We start from the raw sequence: 18268 nt of genomic DNA, 5'->3' as shown, positions 1-18268 counted from the left end.
GGTACTCTTTCTGCCCCCCTCTGATGCCTATGTCAGAAGCTTTCTCTATCTCCTTTATACTTTAATAAAACTTTATTACACAAAAGCTCTGAGCAATCAAGCCTCGTCTCTGGCCCCAGATTGAATTCTTCTCCTCCGGGGGCCAAGAATCCCGGTGTATTCAGATGATTCAACAACAACCTTTCATCTTGGGGGCTCGTCCGGGATCCTTCAGGACAAGGTAAGGATGCTTGGAGCTTTAGTTCTTTGTTCTCTTAGTGAACACGTTTTCTGCTGTGCTTTACTAACTCTACCGTGTGCTTGTGTGAGTGGATGGCATGTCCTGCGTGAAGCAAGTAAGGAGCCCTGCTCTGTGGTTCCACGGTGATCTCATAGGGCTTATGGCAGAAACCTGTTGGGAGGGGTTATACCGACCTGCCAATTCCAAGAGGCACCCAAATATCTCCTTCAGGAACCGACCAGAAATGGGCAAAGCGTGTGGACCGAATTCTCCTTTCTCGGTCAAACTTTTCGGTCTCTTTGACCATTTCATAACTCCTTGGGAATTAGAAGTACTAACCTAATCTATCGGATCATAGACTTTCAAGGGACTTGTGATCTATACTGTTATTGTGTACTGTGGCTTAGGTCCCAAACTTGGATCGGTAGCCAAACAATGCCTAGCCTCGCTAGGAATCAAAAGTTCAGAAACTAGATGGAGCTCTAGCTTCCAGAACATCTCTGAGGTTAAAGGTTACTCAGATTGGGACTGCAATGGGTTTTTTTCTTTGGTAACGCCGGCTCTTAGTGGATCAAAAGAGGCTATTATACTGGTGTGGTGATGCTTGGAAAGAACATCTCAGTTTTATGTTCGTGTCGGTCTTATTGTAGTCAGGAAATACTCAGGGTTGTGCACAGGCACTCAGGTGACGAATGTTTCCCACTGCAGTCTTGGCTTGGGAGGCATTCTGGAAGGTTACTCTGATTCACCCCGGGTGACATCAGAGGCAAGCAAGGTTAAGGGTGAAGAGCTGGACGTCAAGTAGGGATGCTATCAAGTCTACCCCTGGTACATCCCCACCCCATCTCGGTGGTAGAACCGGGAGGGACGAGTACGGTGCCTGTGTCGGCAAGGGACAGACTAAGTCCAACCAGGAAGGAAAAGCTTTTGGTGTAATGTCTGTCTACACCCCCATCTAGAGCAGGGAGGGACGCCTCTGGTAGAAAAAATGGCGCTGGTCGCTTTTTTTCTCTCTTACAGATGGGAGCTAACAATTCCAGCCTCACTCCTTTGAACTGTATCCTGAAAAACTGGGATAGATTTGATCCCCAGGGCTTAAAGAAGACACACCTGGTCTTCTTATGTGATACTGCATGGCCACGGTATCCATTGGAGGATGGCGAACGGTGGCCAGTTGGAGGGTCTCTTAAGTATAATACTGTTCTACAATTAGACTGGTTCTGTAAGGAACAAGGGAAATAGGTAGAAGTAGCATATGTGTTGCCCTTTTTCTCTCTTTGAAATATGCCAGACTTATGTCCTAAGGGTATAGATTTGGGCGTGAAACCTTCAGCTCCCTCCTGTCCTCTTACTTTGCCCCCGTACCGGGGACTCCAAACTGGGATTCAAACTGCCCACATGGAGGTCCAAACAACTCCTGTCTCAGTACGACCTCAGACTCCTCTGGTTTCAGTAGAAACTCAGACCATCGAAGTAAGAGATGAGATGGAGGACAGGAGACAAAGAGAAACAGGTTTCTCCAATCTATCCCTCAGATCATATGCGCAGAGCAGCCAGAGAGACTGAGGAACAGCCACACAAGCTGTTGCCTCTTTATGAAACACCCACCGGGAGAAATAATCAGTCTGTGAGAGTTAATAAGCCTTTTTCTTATCAAGAAATACAAAGAATCAAGGAGGATCTGGGAGACTATTTAGAGGACCCAGAAAAATATATTAGAGCTTTTAAAGGTGTTACTCTGCTTTATGACCTCACTTGGAAGGATGTGATGTATATCTTGAGATGAACGCTGACTCCCGAGTCAAAGACTCGAGTTTTGGGAAAAGCGGTTGCTTATGGAGATGAATGGCTTAGTAATGAATCAGTAGGGAAGAGGGAGAATGAGATAGCGGCCCTCCCCACTGGGAATCAGGTGGTCCCAACAATAGAACCAGACTGGGACTACAACACAGCTAAAGGAAGATGGGATCAGAGTCATTTTGTTAGATGTATTCTTGAAGGACTTAGGCAGGCGCGTTCTAAGCCTTTAAACTATGGCAAATTGGCAGACATAGAACAGGAGGAAAAACAAGCTCCTGGTAAATTCCTAGATAGACTGAGAGAAAGCCTTCACAGATTCACTGAGATTGATCCCGAAAGTGAAGAGGGAAAAGTGATCTTAAAGGATAGATTTTTCACTCAGTCGGCTCCAGATATCTGCCGTAAGCTATTAAAACAGGAGTATGGACCAAATCAGTCTTTAGATACTCTGATACAACTGGCTCAGTCTATTATGGTAGAAAATATGAGGAAAAGAAAGAAAGGCAAAAAAAGACAAAAGAAAAGGCGGAAGCCTTCACCATGGCTATGAAAAACGTTCTTAAACAGCCTGAGAAAAATGCCCAGAGGGACCCAGGTGAAAAGGGATGGGCTTGCTATTACTGTGGAAAGGAGGGGCACCTCAAGCAGAATTGCCCTCAGGCATCTAAGCCGCCCCCGGCTCCATGTCCGGTCTGCAAAGGACCACACTGGAAGAGAGACTGCCCCCAGAGGCATAGGTCTCCACGGTCGGACTCTCAAGACAATCAGGACTGAAGGTGCCCGGGGGTCCCCACACAGGCTCCCACCCTAATTACACCTGAGGAACCCCGGGTATTAATAATTGTGGGGGGCCAATCCATCGATTTCCTTTTAGATACTGGGGCAACTTATTCTGTGCTTACTGAAGCCCCTGGCCCACTTTCTTCCTGATCCGCTTCTGTAATGGGACTGTCTGGACGAGCCAAAAGGTATTATTTCAGTTATTCTTTATCTTGCAACTGGGATTCTGTGCTGTTTTCACACGAGTTTCTGATCATGCCAGAATCTCCCTCACCCCTTTTGGGAAGGGATATACTGAGCAAGGTCTATGCCTCTGTTTTCATGAATATGGAGCCCTCCCTTTCTCTCCCTTTAGTTGAACAAAATGTAAATCCTAGAGTATGGGCTGAAGGAAAATCTGTGGGTCGAGCACAAAATGCTATTCCTGTAGTTGTTAAGCTCAAAGACCCGCACGTATTTCCACATAAGAAGCAGTATCCACTGAAACCTGAAGTTAAGGAAGGGTTAAAACCCATCATCAAAAATTTAAAGGAGCAGGGACTATTAATTCCCTGTAACAGTCCTTGCAACACTCCTATTTTGGGTATAAAGAAATTGAATGGTAAATGGAGACTAGTTCAAGATTTACGAATAATAAATGAAGCTGTAGTTCCTTTACACCCCATGGTGCCTAATCCTTATACTCTATTGTCTGAAATTCCTGAACGGGCCAAATATTTCTCAGTAATTGATTTAAAGGATGTCTTCTATTCAGTGCCCTTGGCAGAAGAAAGTCAATTTCTATTTGTCTTTGAAGACCCTACGCAGCCAGCTTCTCAGTTAACCTGGACAGTTTTGCCCCAGGGATTTCGTGACCGTCCTCACTTTTTCGGACAAAGTTTGTCACGGGATCTACAAAACTTTAATAGCTCTGAAGCAGTGGTGTTACAATATGTAGATGATATTTTGCTCTGTGCTGAGACAGAGGAAGCTTGTTCGCTAGCCTCAGAAGATTTCTTAAACTTTCTGGCAGACTGTGGTTACAAGGCATCAAGAGAAAAGACTCAGCTTTGTCAACAATCGGTTAGATATCTAGGCCTAATCATATCAGAAGGGACTAGGGCCATAGGCCCTGAGAGAATTAAACCTATACTAAATCACCCCCTACCTATGACTTTAAGATAATTGAGAGGATTTTGGGGAATCACAGGTTACTGTCGCATTTGGATTCTGGGTTACGGGGAACTTGCCTGACCTTTATATAAACTTATAGCTGAAACTCAGCAGGCCCAAACCGACAAACTGGTTTGGTCTCCAGAAACTCAAAAGGCTTTTAAGGTTCTTCAGACTGCTCTCCTGCAAGCTCCAGCTCTGAGCTTGCCCACAGGGTCAGAATTTAATTTGTTTGTCACTGAAAGAAAAGGTGTGGCGTTGGGAGTTTTGACACAACCCCGAGGGCCTCACCAGCAACCTATTGCTTATCTAAGCAGAGAATTAGATGTAGTTTCACGTGGGTGGCCCCACTGCCTAAGAGTAATTGGGGCAATGGTTTTATTAGCACCTGAAACTTTAAAAATAATTAATGGACGAAACCTTACTGTACTGACTTCTCATGATGTGAGTGGAATCTTAAATTCTAAGGTTAATATTTGGATGACAGACAGTAGGCTTCTTAAGTATCAGTCATTGTTGTTAGAAGGACCAGTAACTAAGCTTAAAGTTTGTGGGAATTTAAATCCTGCCACTTTCCTTCCTGAGAAGGAAAATGAAACACCTGATCACGATTGTTCTCAATTCCTAACTTTAAAGAATGCAGCTCAGGAGGATCTAAAGGATACCCCATTAGACAATCGTGACATGGAAATATTTACAGATGGCAGTTATTTTGTTAGGGATAGAAAGCATAAAGCTGGTAACGCCCTGGTGACTGCTGAACAGATTTTGGAAGCAAAATCTCTCCCCCAGGGAACCAGTGCTCTGTTGGCAGAGCTTGTGGCCCTGATCTGAGCTCTAGAATTAAGCAAAGGGCAGCGGATGGGCCTGATAATCTATCTGAGTCTACTGCTGACTCCAAAAATCCTGAGTCTGCAGTTTGATCCTCAAGACAATGTCTTCCTGTTCTGGGCTCACTCCTATGCTGCATTCCACAATCTATCTAAATGCTGGATCTGCAGAGTGCTCCCCTCTTCATCAGTGGAAGGCTTCCCATGGTGGACATCCCCATTTCAAGGAAAAGACTTTCTCCAAGTCTGTGAATACAATCTTCGACAGCAATCACATGCGATGCCTCTTCTTCATCTGATGACATCTACCAACCCTAAAATGGACTGTACAACACTTTGTACTTTAACTATGGACATAATGTGACTTTTAATTTTGATTCTGATTGTTTTGTTTTTACTGTTTGCTTCCTGCATCTGTAATTGTATAACTGGAATTGTTTCTAGCCACATGAAAGCTTTTAAGTTACAAATGGTTGCTCAAACTCCTGCTACTGCTGTAGCTTCCTCCAACTACTATTTGGGGCCCCTGGATCAGATATTCTCAATATGAGGATTAGGAGAATATGTTGCCTCACCAATTTAGGGACAACACCCCTTGTCAGCTCGGAAGTAGTTATGGAACGAGAACGACGCCCCTTTTTCCTAGGCAACATAATTCTCCTAAAAGAAAAGGAGGGAATGAGAGAGTCATTTCCTAGGCAGGTTGCTAGGGAGTCTAGGGGTCCCCAAGGAGAGAGGGGTCTGGAATTCTCAAGGAGGAAGAAAGGACAAACTTTTTTTCTTTCTCCACATTCCTTAGGATTATATAACAATAATGTATCCTGCCTAAGGACAGTCTTTGGATTCAACCTTCTGTTTTCTTAAAATGTTAATTATGGGAGTAGGTCTGATGAGGTCTTTACAACCTCCAGATATTCTTTGGATTATATAACTTCATTGTTAACACTGGCAAGCGGGTACTCTTTCTGCCCCCCTCTGATGCCTATGTCAGAAGCTTTCTCTATCTCCTTTATACTTTAATAAAACTTTATTACACAAAAGCTCTGAGCGATCAAGCCTCGTCTCTGGCCCCGGATTGAATTCTTCTCCTCCGGGGGCCAAGAATCCCAGTGTATTCGCGTGATTCAACAACAACCTTTCAAAATTAAAAGCAATTAAACTTAGATATGCTATAAAAAGAACAATGTGACAATGGTCTGATGTGCATACCTGAGGTGCAACTGACATTTTCTTCCTTAAATCATGAAGTCCAATGTTGTTTGTCCAGATCCCATCAATCCGAATGCTACCTTCGGGTTCTGACAATCTAAGAAGAGCAGCGATGAGGGAACTTTTTCCGGCTCCTGTTCTTCCCACAATGCCACACTGTAAAGAGACCAAGGGGGATTAAAAATTAACAGGATACAACAAACCTAGGAGAAACCCTGATTGTTGAAGATGAATTTTCAAAGTTCTATTACATATAAAGAGTATTCTGTAGTTTCTCAAGCATGGTCTTGGTGACATTTTGGGTCAGATAATTCATTGTTGGGGGGTCAGGAGACTGTCTTGTATATTGTAAGATGTTTAAAAGTACCCATGAACTCTACCCACTAGGTACCAGATTCAATCCCCAAATTGTGGCGATCAAAAATGACAGATATTCACAAATGTCCCTGGTTGAGACCACCATCACCCCAAGCATATGGAATATAAACTAGAGCGATTTTTATGCCTTCTTAAGATTGTAGCTCAGCTGGTAAAGAATCTGCCCACAATGCCAGAAACCTGGGTTCGATCCCTGGGTTGGAAGATCCTCTGGAGAAGGGAAACTCTACCCACTCGAGTATTCTGGCCTGGAGAATTCCATGGTCTGTAGAGTCCATGGGGTCGCAAAGAGTCAGACACAACTGACTTTCACTTCACTTCACTTCAAGATTTCATGCAGTTTTATTCAGATTTCCCCAAAGGGATGCTTAATATTCTGAAAATTGTTTTCTGTGATTATCACATAGTATCCATTATGTGCCATGTTAAAGGGGAGGACAGGTATGTGTGTGTGGTGTATGTGTATAAATGTGCATGGATGTGTGTAACTAACATTCATAAATAAAGCAAGATGACTTAAAAAATCATCTGCTGGCCATGAAAAACCAGCAGTCTCCTAAGTGGTGCATAAGAAGTCAGCTTTTAAATTAGCTTTATTCCTGCTGCTTAGGTAATTGGACCTTGGGAATCACATGGGTACTTTTACAGAGATGTCAACAAGTCAGAAGTGATACACAAACAAGTACTCACTTTCTCAGGGATCTGTTATTTAAGAGGAATTATTCTTTGGTAGAAAAATGAAATCATTTCCTAATATTAAATATCTTAATTATATTCGATGTTGAAACATCTTAAAATATAAAATGCAAAACCTTAAAAGACAGAGGCCAGTAGACAAAATGCACATAATGAGGCCAACAATAACATAAACAAAATTTGCTGTTTACAGGGGACCTTTAATTGGAGCAGTACAAAAGGCATCTTATTAACAAATTAATACTTACAATTAAACCTTGAAATAATACATGTTAAGTGTCAGTCTATTAATACCAAAGCAGGGAGAAATTAAATGACTAGCAATAAGATTAAAGAATCTATACAATGCAGGTTAAATGCTGCTGCTGCTGCTGCTGCTGCTTAATCACTTCAGTCGTGTCTGACTCTGTGCGACCCCATAGACAGCAGCCCACCAGGCTCCCCCGTCCCTGGGATTCTCCAGGCAAGAACACTGGAGTGGGTTGCCATTTCCTTCTCCAATGCATGAAAGTGAAAAGTGAAAGTGAAGTCGCTCAGTCGTATCCGACTCTTAGCGACCCCATGGAATGCAGCCTACCAGGCTCCTCCATCCATGGGATTTTCCAGGCAAGGGTACTGGAGTGCGGTGCCATTGCCTTCTTGCTGGTAGGGAATAAAACTGCATTTAAATATGTATGCAGAAACTGACTTTTTTACCAATGAGTTTGAAAGTGAAAGAAAGTATTAGTCACTCAGTCTTGTCTGACTTTTTGTGACCCCATGGAATGTAGCCCACCAGGCTCCTCTGTCCATGGAATTCTCAAGAGAAGAACAGTAGAGTGGGTTGCCATTTCCTACTCCAGGAGATCTTCCTGACCCAGGGACGGAGCATGGGTCTCTTGCCTTGCAGGCAGATTCTTTACCCTCTGAGCCACCAGGGATGCCTAACTGCAAATTCCCTGAAGGAAGCTTTCCTAGAGATGATTTTATCTCTATTTAGAATCTGGAATTGATGAGGGTGTAAGACATGCTTTCGATCATTTGTAAATCAGTAAAATTTAAAAAATCATAGCTTTAAAGAGAACTAAATCTTTCTATGCAATATAATCAGAATTCTTAGAAACTTTCATTTTTCTGATTTGAATACCTCTAAAGTCTCACAACTAATCAATCATGGCATTTCAAAAAAGAATTTATATTTATAGAGATTAAACATAACAAAAGTGGGCTTAGCTAATTTTATTATCTTACAAAGATAATACGTCTATAAGATATTTTTTTGTTGTTGTTTAGTGTGTCAGTCATGTCCAACTCTTTGCAACCCCATGGACAGCACATCAGGCTTCCCTGTCCATCACCACCTCCTGGAGTTTGCTCAAACTCATGTCCGAGTCAGTGATGCCATCCAACCGTCTCTATTGAACCTGTCTCCTCCTGCCTTCAATCTTTCGCAGCATCAGGGTCTTTCCCAATGAATCAGCTCTTTCCATCAGGTAGCCAAAGTATTGGAGCCTCAGCTTCAGCATCGGTCCTTCCAATGAATATTCAGAGTTGATTTCCTATAGGATTGACTGGTTTGATCTCCTTACAGTCCAAGGGACTCTCAAGAGTCTTCTTCAGCACCACAGTTCAAAAGCATCAATTCTTTGGCACTCAGCCTTCTTTATGCTTCAACCCTTACATCCATATATGACTACTGGAAAAACCATAGCTTTGATTATATGGACTTTTGTTGGCAAAGTAATGTCTCTACTTTTTAATATTCTGTCTAGGTTTGTCAATGTTTTCTTCCAAAGAGCAAACTTCTTTTAATTTCATGGCTGCCATCACTGACCACAGTGATTCTGGAGGAAAATAAAGTCTGTCACTTTCCATTGTTTCCTCATCTATCTGCCACAAAGTGATTGGACAGGACATTATGATCTTCACTTACTGAATGTTGAATTTTAAGCCAGCTTTTTCACTCTCCTCTTTCACTTTCTTCAGGCTTTTTAGTTACTTTTTGCTTTCTGCCATTGCCATTAGGGCGGTGTCATCTGCATATGTGAGGTTATTGCCATTTCTCCCGACAGTCTTAATTCCATCCAGCTTGAGCTTCATCCAGCCCAGCATTTCACATGATGTACTTTGCGTATAAGTTGAATAAGCAGGGTGACAAAATACAGCCTTCACATACTCCTTTCCCAATTTTCAACCAGTCCGTTGTTCCATGTCCAGTTCTAACTGTTGCTTCTTGACCTGCATATAGGTTTCTCCAGACATTTTGCACCTTATTTTAAACCCTAACCTATATTATACAGATGGGCCATTCTGTGCACACAGGCAAGTCGTAGTTTATATATATGTGACTCAGGTGTTTTGTGTACAGGCAGGCCTCAAAGATATTTTGGATTTGGTCCAGACAACCTCAGTAATGTGACTATCACAAAATAAAGCAAGTTACATGAATTTTTTTTTTCTCTGTTCAGAAAGATTTATGTTTACTTTATATTGTAGTCTACTAAGTGTACAATAGCATTATATATTAAAAAGATATACACAACTTAATTTCCAATAGTTTATTGCTAAAAGAATGCTAACCATTATTTGAGCCTTAAAACACACTGATCACAGATCCCAGAATAACACATATCATTAATAATGAAATGGTTTGAAATATTGCAAGAATTATCAGAATGTGACACAGAGACATGCAGTTAACAAATACTGTAGGAAAACAGTGCCAATGTATTGCTTGACACAGTGTTGCCATAAATATACAATTTGTGGGGAAAAAATGCATTCTCTGTGAAGTACAATAAAAACAGGTATGCCTACATATCTCGGTATTCTCATATATAAATCAACCCATAACAGGACACAAGTGAGTGATCTATCTGTGAGGATGCATGGATGTTCCCATGTCATCAGCTCTACTGAAACTGATCCATCTTTGCAAACAGGAACATTTGTGGAGTTTGAGTAAATGGTCTGAGATATATAGGGGCACTTATAGGGCTGTTCTGGAGAAAGCAATGGCACCCCACTCCAGTACTCTTGCCTGGAAAATCCCATGGATGGAGGAGCCTGGTAGGCTGCAGTCCATGGGACCGCTAAGAGTCGGACAGGACTGAGCAACTTCACTTTCACTTTTCACTTTCATGCATTGGAGAAGGAAATGGCAACCCATTCCAGTATTCTTGCCTGGAGAATCCCAGGGATGGGGGAGCATGGTGGGCTGCCATCTATGGGGTCGCACAGAGTCGGACACGACTGAAGTTACTTAGCAGCAGCATAGGGCTGTTCATGACCACAGGACTGTGAACTCCAAATTCCAGTGAGGAGAACTAACTAAATAAATAAATAAATGGAGGGCTTCCCTGGCAGTCCAGTGGTTATGATTCTGTGCTTCCACTACAGGGAATGTGGGTTCAATCTCTGGTCGAACGACTAAGATCCCACATGTTGCATGGCCACAGGCACCCCAAAAGAAAAAGGCAACTCAAAGAAAACCTGGTTCTGGCTATTTCTACAGTTCAGTCATCAAAACTATAGTCTGAATGACTTTTCTGGGTAAACAAAGGGTTTTACCAATTGCCCATGGAGAGTATCACCAGTATCACTAACCTTACATCCTTCAATCTAAAGATACTTGGAGGGCTTCCCTGGAGGCTCAGTGGTAAAGAATCCAGCTGCCAGTACAGGAGTCATGGGTGCAATCCCTGGTCTGGGAGAATCCCACATCCCACAAAGCAACTAAGCTCATGCACCACAACTATTGAGCCTGTGCTCTAGAACCTGGGAACTAAAACTACTAAGCCCACATGCCACACCTACTAAAACCCTCACACCCTATAGACCATGCTCTGTAACAAGAGAAGACACCACGATGAGAAGCCAATGCACCATAAGTAGAGCACTCTCCACTCAGCACAACTAGAAGTCTCCATTCACTGCCCGAGCAAACGTCTTTTAATTTCATGGCTGCCGTCACTGACCACAGTGATTCTGGAGCCCAGGAAAATAAAGTCCGTCACTTTCCATTGTTTCCCCATTTATCTGCCTCAAAGTGACTGGACCAGATACTATGATCTTCATTTATTGAATGTTGAATTTTAAGCCAGCTTTTTCACTCTCCTCTTTCACTTTCATCAAGAAGCTCATTAGTTCCTCTTTGCTTTCTGCCCGAGCAGCAACAGACCCAGCACAGCCAAAAATAAATAAATAAATTATAAAGACTCTTGGAGAAAATCTTATTTTATTTGCTTTACAATGGCTCCTTTCTGTTTTTCCGACCAGGTTGGTCTCTGATGATGACACCAACTTGTTAGACACTTGCACCTGGATCTCTCTTCACACAGCAAACTCAACATAATCAACATCCAATGCCCCACACAAAACAACCCCTTCCTTCGTCTTTCCCACTCTACTCTCATGATTTCTTTCCCAGGCTCAGGGGCTGAACTGTCTACCTTACTTCCCTGAGTAAAGCATGGTGCCAAGCCCTGAAGACTCTACTCTTGCAGTGTTTCATGACTCAGTTCTTCATTTTAAGGTCCACAGTCAGCACCAGAGGGCCAGGTTGCATCACCTTTTAAAAAACAAACTCTTTCCTTAAAAATAAACAGTGTAAATGAATTTGAAAAGTAAATACTAGCTATCCTCAACACTCTGAAAAAAACATTTTCAAGATGACATTTTAACTTTCTAGTCTACTGTATGTGTTCTTGAAGGCACAAGTTCACATATATAAACAAAATGGGATTAATACGAACATACTGTTACATGTTTTCATTTAGTATTTCATAAAAACATTTATTTTAATAGCTACAAAATATTACAATATATGTGATCATTTAACAAACCCTCTACTGCTGGATATTTAGGCAATCTCCAATAATTTACTATTATAGATAACTCTGTTAAATATCCTTGAAGCTAAATCTTGTTTTTGCAAACAACCTTAATCATTTCCTTCAGATAAACTCTCAGATGTGGAACTTCTGAGAATCAAATATGAACATTTTCAGAGGAAGCTGTTAAGCTATTAACCTACCCTCCAGAAATACGATACCATTTTCTACTCCCTGCACATTAACAAACCTGAGTGTTCAGAGCTTTGTTTTAATTGACATATGTTTGATCCCAAAAACTGGAATCACTTTCCCAAGACATTTTGCTGGAGGCACAACAGCTCCGGGCTCCCTGCCTCCCGCATCTGCCCACTTTGGTCCTCATGCTCTCACTTCTCAGATTAAACTCCCAATGGTCGGCTCTGTGCCCATCACTCCACCCCAGGATGTCTCTTCTACACAACCGTCCCCACTGACCCACATGTCCACAAGTCAGCTTCCTTGGGGTCACTCAGAACCTTTCAGGTTTGAGCATGAAAGTGTCTGCTGCACACCTGGTAGCTGATTTTCCGGAATGCTCTGCAGGTGCCTAGTTCTTCACTCACTGGATCAGGGCATCATGCTTTTGCTTATGTTGACCCCAACTCCTAAAGAACTTTCACATGCATTTCTACTGAATGCATTTTCACCTGCTGGAACCCTAACCACATATCACTAAGTCTCTCTCACATGCCTGAATCCTTGGAAATGCTCTCCCTGTCCCCTCATGTGGGCTTGTCCCAATCCTAACAGATGTTATGTCATTAAAAAAAAAGATATCATTTTTGTAAAAACCTCTATAAAAATTATGACCTCTTTCTAGCTTACAAAGCTAATATAGTCATTTTCTTGTTTCTTCAGATGAACCGTACATGTTGACAGCAGAATCTGTATTAGATTTGACTGTCTTTATTTGTATTACCTGTGGTGTCCTGAGAAAAAGAAGCTTCCATGGGGAACTTAGATTTTTAACTCAGGCCAGACAAATTTATGGAAAATCTATTACCATATTATTTAGTTATATGATAAACCATACAGAGAAAGACACAACAGATGGACCCTACAGCTATACATACAACTTCAAATGGCCAACACCTCTTTTCTCATGGGACAGACAACTTTTGCAATATAAGTGGTTATGGTCATTTTACACCTAATGAAAATGATGGCCATCTTTATCCAAGCAATTACTCTGATCCCCATGCTGGGTGCTTTACATGTCTTATCTTGTTAAGTCGTACAACAACCCTACAGGCTACATCCTATCACTTCCATTTTGCAAAAGAAAAGATTGAGGCTTAGTTAGATGAATTAGTCTGCCTGAAATATCAGAGTCCATAAGTCACAGGATGAGAATCAAATACACATCCTCCAGATCTTTTCTCCATCTGCTGATGGCCTCCTTATCACCTGGATGGCCTGGCACCTTATCATGTCCCTCTGTGTAGCTAGAACAGAGAAAGTGGGAAGGAGTGTAGCTGCAATTAAATGTACAGGCCTAACATAGAGATCCTATGACCAAAGAGTTAAAGCATGAAGTGAATACAGGCATGTACGTGGTGAGCCGGCTGTCAGCAAGAAGAACCGGCACCCACAGCTGGGCTGACAGAGAAACCTGCAGCTGAGTGGGGCACATGGTGCCTGGGGAACAGACCAGACAGACCTCGTGCCCTGCTTGGGGCAGCAAGACTCATTTTTTATCCCATCAGGTGGTGAAAGAACTGCATACACTGCTACACTTGGCTCTTTCTGACTCCAGGTCCAGGCAGGGCTGAGCCTGTGGGAAATCCCTCCAGTCCCCGCAGTAGGTTGGTGGGGAGGTTGGGAGCAGGATGAAAACTGCCTGTGATGATGACAGACTCCACTGAAAAGATGCAAATAAATGCAGTAGAATCACACAGAATTTGATTATATTGTAAAGGCCCGACTTATAGAATATAAAAGTAAGTGAATTTTTGTAGAGCCTCCTGCTCAGTCACAATAGGGGTTTGGGTGATTCATGAGCTCAGTCTCAAACTGTCTAAGGATATTTCTTGGAAATCACAAGCTATCAGTCATCAAAAACTGTCTTTGGGAGAAAAAGTAATTTACTAGAAGGTCCTGTTTAAATGCAATGCTGAGAAAGTGAGCTGAATGGGCCTGAGACTCTGCATTTCTAAGCTCCAGGAGATGCAGGTGCTACTGACCCTGGCACCAGTCTAAATCACAAGGAATTAGGAAGCTGGCAGGGGAAGGGGGATAAGCTGAGAATGAAGGGAGGGGTTTCTAGGAAAATATTGTTAAAAAGGAGAAAAAGTAAGAAACTAATATTTTTGTACATTATACCAAGGTCTAGTAAGCATCTGTAAAAATGTATTATCCAAGTAATAGCTGTGAGCAAAAACAAACAAAATTAATCTACCTCAAGAGCTGAAAAATGCTTTAGTATGGCCCAGGACTCTCTAAAATCATCAAATCAACCACAAAATCATCTAAATAAAAATGTAGCCCATGTTCAGAAAGCCAGGAAGCCTAAGGTGCTATTTACCTCATTTTTTTGTTTGTTTGTTTTTTTAATTTTTGGCTGAGCTGGGTCATGATTGCTGTGTTCAGTTCAGTTCAGTTCAGTCGCTCAGTCGTGTCCGACTCTTTGCAACCCCATGAATCGCAGCATGCCAGGCCTCCCTGTCCATCACCAATTCCCAGAGTTCACTCAGATTCATGTCCATCGAATCAGTGATGCCATCCAGCCATCTCATCCTCTGTCGTCCCCTTCTCCTCCTGCCCCCAATCCCTCCCAGAGTCTTTTCCAAGGAGTCAACTCTTCGCATGAGGTGGCCAAAGTACTGGAGTTTCAGCTTTAGCATCAGTCCTTCCAAAGAAATCCCAGGGCTGATCTCCTTCAGAATGGACTGATTGGATCTCCGTGCAGTCCAAGGGACTCTCAAGAGTCTTCTCCAACACCACAGTTCAAAAGCATCAATTCTTCGGTGCTCAGCCTTCTTCACAGTCCAACTCTCACATCCATACATGACCATAGGAAAAACCATAGCCTTGACTAGACGGACCTTTGTTGGCAAAGTAATGTCTCTGCTTTTGACTATGCTCTCTAGGTTGGACATAACTTTCCTTCCAAAGAGTAAGCGTCTTTTAATTTCATGGCTGCAGTCACCATCTGCAGTGATTTTGGAGCCCAGAAAAATGAAGTCTGACACTGTTTCCACTGTTTCCCCATCTATTTCCCATGAAGTGATGGGACCGGATGCCATGATCTTCGTTTTCTGAATGTTGAGCTTTAAGCCAACTTTTTCACCCTCCTCTTTCACTTTCATCAAGAGGCTTTTTAGTTCCTCTTCACTTTCTGCCATAAGGGTGGTGTCATCTGCATATCTGAGATTATTGATATTTCTCCTGCCAATCTTGATTCCAGCTTGTGCTTCCTCCAGCCCAGCATTTCTCATGATGTACTCTGCATATAAGTTAAATAAGCAGCGTGATAATATACAGCCTTGACGAACTCCTTTTCCTATTTGGAACCAGTCTGTTGTTCCATGTCCATTTCTAACTGTTGCTTCCTGACCTGCATACAGGTTTCTCAAGAGGCAGGTCAGGTGGTCTGGTATTCCCATCTCTTTCAGAATTTTCCACAGTTTTTTGTGATCCAGGCTGTCTCTAGTTGTGATGAGTGTGGGCTGCGCCTTGTTGCAGTGCATGGGCTTCTCACTGAGGTGGCTCCTTTTGTTACTGAGCACAGGCTTGAGTAGTTGTGGCATGCAGGCTCAGTAGTTGTGCCACATGGACTTACTTGCTCTTCGGCATGTGGAATCTTCTCAGACTAGGGATTGAACCAGTGTCCCCTGCACTGGCAGGTGAATTCTTCTCCACTGCAAAACGAGGGAAGTCTTGCTTCTTTATTTTCACTTGCTATTTCTTCTATGGATTAAAATCCTGCATAGTACCTACTACACTTTCCTATTGGCCGTAACTTCCAGGAATCCTGACAGCAGAAGGAATGAGGGAAACAGAATAAAGCTTCCCTTCTGCTAGGCTGGTTCACTCACATGTCCCCTCCCCACCCACAGCAGCCTCTCTCAATCAAATCCAACACCAAATGTGTCTCCTGGAGTGATGGGGGTGGGGACCGTAAGCAGAAGAGTAATAGGTAGGATGTACACACGTGGAGTGAAATGGCTTCATAAACATGCTGCCCAGGTATCATCTCCCCACACAGAAATAAAGCTAATGATGATACTGTGTCAAGTTGCGACAGTCATTAATTCAGTCTCCAAATTTAATTTGCCTGAAACATTTTAGAATATCAATAGTCCTATGATTTGCAGGTATTAAGAAGGAAGAATAAAGAATCTGTTATGCTCCTAAGTTGTGCTACAGAGTTTCTTAGATAATTCATATTTTATGCCTTTGGGGAAAATTTAAGACAAGTGCAAGTTAACAGTACATTTACAATGGAAAATCTGACAGACACATTGTCTGACAGTAAACCAACATTGCCTTGAGTGCTCTAGGGGACAGGATTATATCAAGAGCTGTGGTTAATGTTTTCCTGACATACCAGTTCACCTTATTCCTGACCTACACTGGAACTGGAAATAATTAGGATCAGCTTTTACCCTGACTAACTGAAGCTACTCTCTGGGTAGCATCTGGGGATTAAGTTGAATATTTATTTTCTTCATTTTTATGTTACAAGGGTATCATTCACTAAATTACAACTACAGTCCACTAGATGGGTCTGTGGTGCTGAGAGTTTTAAAGAGCAGTTCTTTCTGTTATTCAGAGTTGTCTTGTGTATGTGTGTGTGTGTGTTGGTTACTGGCTGCTCACACCTGTCTGCTACTCACCCTCGAAACCAGCAGTCCCTAAGCACCCTCTATGTGCCCTGCAGAATGCCACTTTCTGGGGAACAAAGATGAAAACAAGATGCTCTCTGATTTTAAAAAGCTCAGGGTACTTACTCTGAAATACAGACTCCAAATTATAAAGCATGCTATAGGTGCTAGCTTTTATTTTCATTATAGTAAAATTCACATAACATAAAATTTAACTATATAACCATTTTTTAGTGGACAGTTTGGTGTTTAGTATATTCACATTGTTGTGCAGCCAAACTCAAGAAATTTTTTGCCTGCTAAAACTGAAATTCTATACCCATTAAACAAACAACTTCCCATTTTCCATCCACCAGTCCCTGGAGACCACCATCCTCCTTCCTGTCTCCTTGAATTTGACTACTCTAGGAATCTCACATAAGTGGAATCAGAGTATTCATCCCCTTTGTGTCTGTCTGGCTTATATTATTTGGCAAGATATCATGAAGGTTTATCCATAGGTCAGAATTTTTTTCCTTTTTAAAACTGAATAATATTTCATTGTAAGGATTTACTTCCTTCCAACTTTTGGCTACTGTGAAAACAATGTAACATAATTTCTATCCTAAAAGAAAAGATAAGACACTAACGAAGAATTGAGGGTCTCAAAGATGTGTTAGATCAACTCAGAAAATAAGGAGACGTTCACCAGCCAGATGATGGAGGGAACGGGTCTCTGAGGTGGAGGCGCAGCATGCACGCTGAAAACCAGGAGGGCATGGTGCTTTGGGAGAACTACACATGACCTGATTGCAGGGATGTGCGTAAGTCAGGAGACATATTGGCTTCAGAGGGAGATGGGGAAGAGCTTCCTACCACCTTGTCTGTTCTGGTTTAGTCTCTTCAAGACACTGTCCTGGGCCCAGCTGAGAGCCTCAAGCTTAACGTGAAAGGAACATCAACAGCAGACACGGACAATGGCAGGTCTAGGTCACAGCCTCTCTGCCATCTCCCATGTGGATCTTCCCTGCTCCCTTCAAGGTGCTTTTGACTTTGAGCAAGTCTCCAGGCCTGCCTCCATCTGAGGCTCTGGTTCCTCACCCCTGACTGGATCATGATTCAGGCTCTTCTCTTCCCGACAGCCTCTACTGGACTACGCTTAGGGCTGTGGTCTGGTTCCGGCAGCAACTCACCCAGGCCAGTAAGGATCAGTTATGTGCTAAAGAAAGAAGCAGTCTGTGGGTGGGAGGGCAGGGGCACGGCAGCTCAGTGTGGGTGAGTAGAGGACAAGTCCACGGCAAAAACCCAGGGACAGAGGAGCAGGCTACAACCAGAGGGCACCATGGGAGGAAAAGAAACACAAAGAAGAAAAGATGGGGGACATTGCTGATGGCCCACTGGCTAAGAACCTGTGTCCCAAAGCAGGGGGCCTGGGTTCCACTCCTGATCAGGGAACTATTAACAGATCCTACATGCTGCAACTAAGAGTGTGCATGCCACAGTGAAGATCAAAGATCCTGTGTTCCACAACTAAGACCAGCACAG

The 18268-nt window shown here is 42.7% G+C and overlaps 1 protein-coding gene across 2 annotated transcripts in view; it reads right to left on the bottom strand.

The window, feature by feature from the left end:
• LOC102392665 (ATP-binding cassette sub-family C member 4) overlaps positions 1-18268 on the bottom strand; it is a 428577-nt gene that overhangs the window by 281162 nt on the left and 129147 nt on the right. For both annotated transcript variants that reach the window (XM_045162433.1, XM_045162432.1), the window contains exon 26: positions 5992-6147. In XM_045162433.1, coding sequence (XP_045018368.1) covers positions 5992-6147 — 156 coding nt within the window. The remainder of the gene's footprint in view (positions 1-5991; positions 6148-18268) is intronic.

Source organism: Bubalus bubalis, chromosome 13, assembly GCF_019923935.1.
Source record: "Bubalus bubalis isolate 160015118507 breed Murrah chromosome 13, NDDB_SH_1, whole genome shotgun sequence".
Lineage (NCBI taxonomy): Eukaryota > Metazoa > Chordata > Mammalia > Artiodactyla > Bovidae > Bubalus > Bubalus bubalis.
Note: the sequence above shows the minus strand (reverse complement) of the source record. Positions and strands in the feature narration are given on the sequence as shown.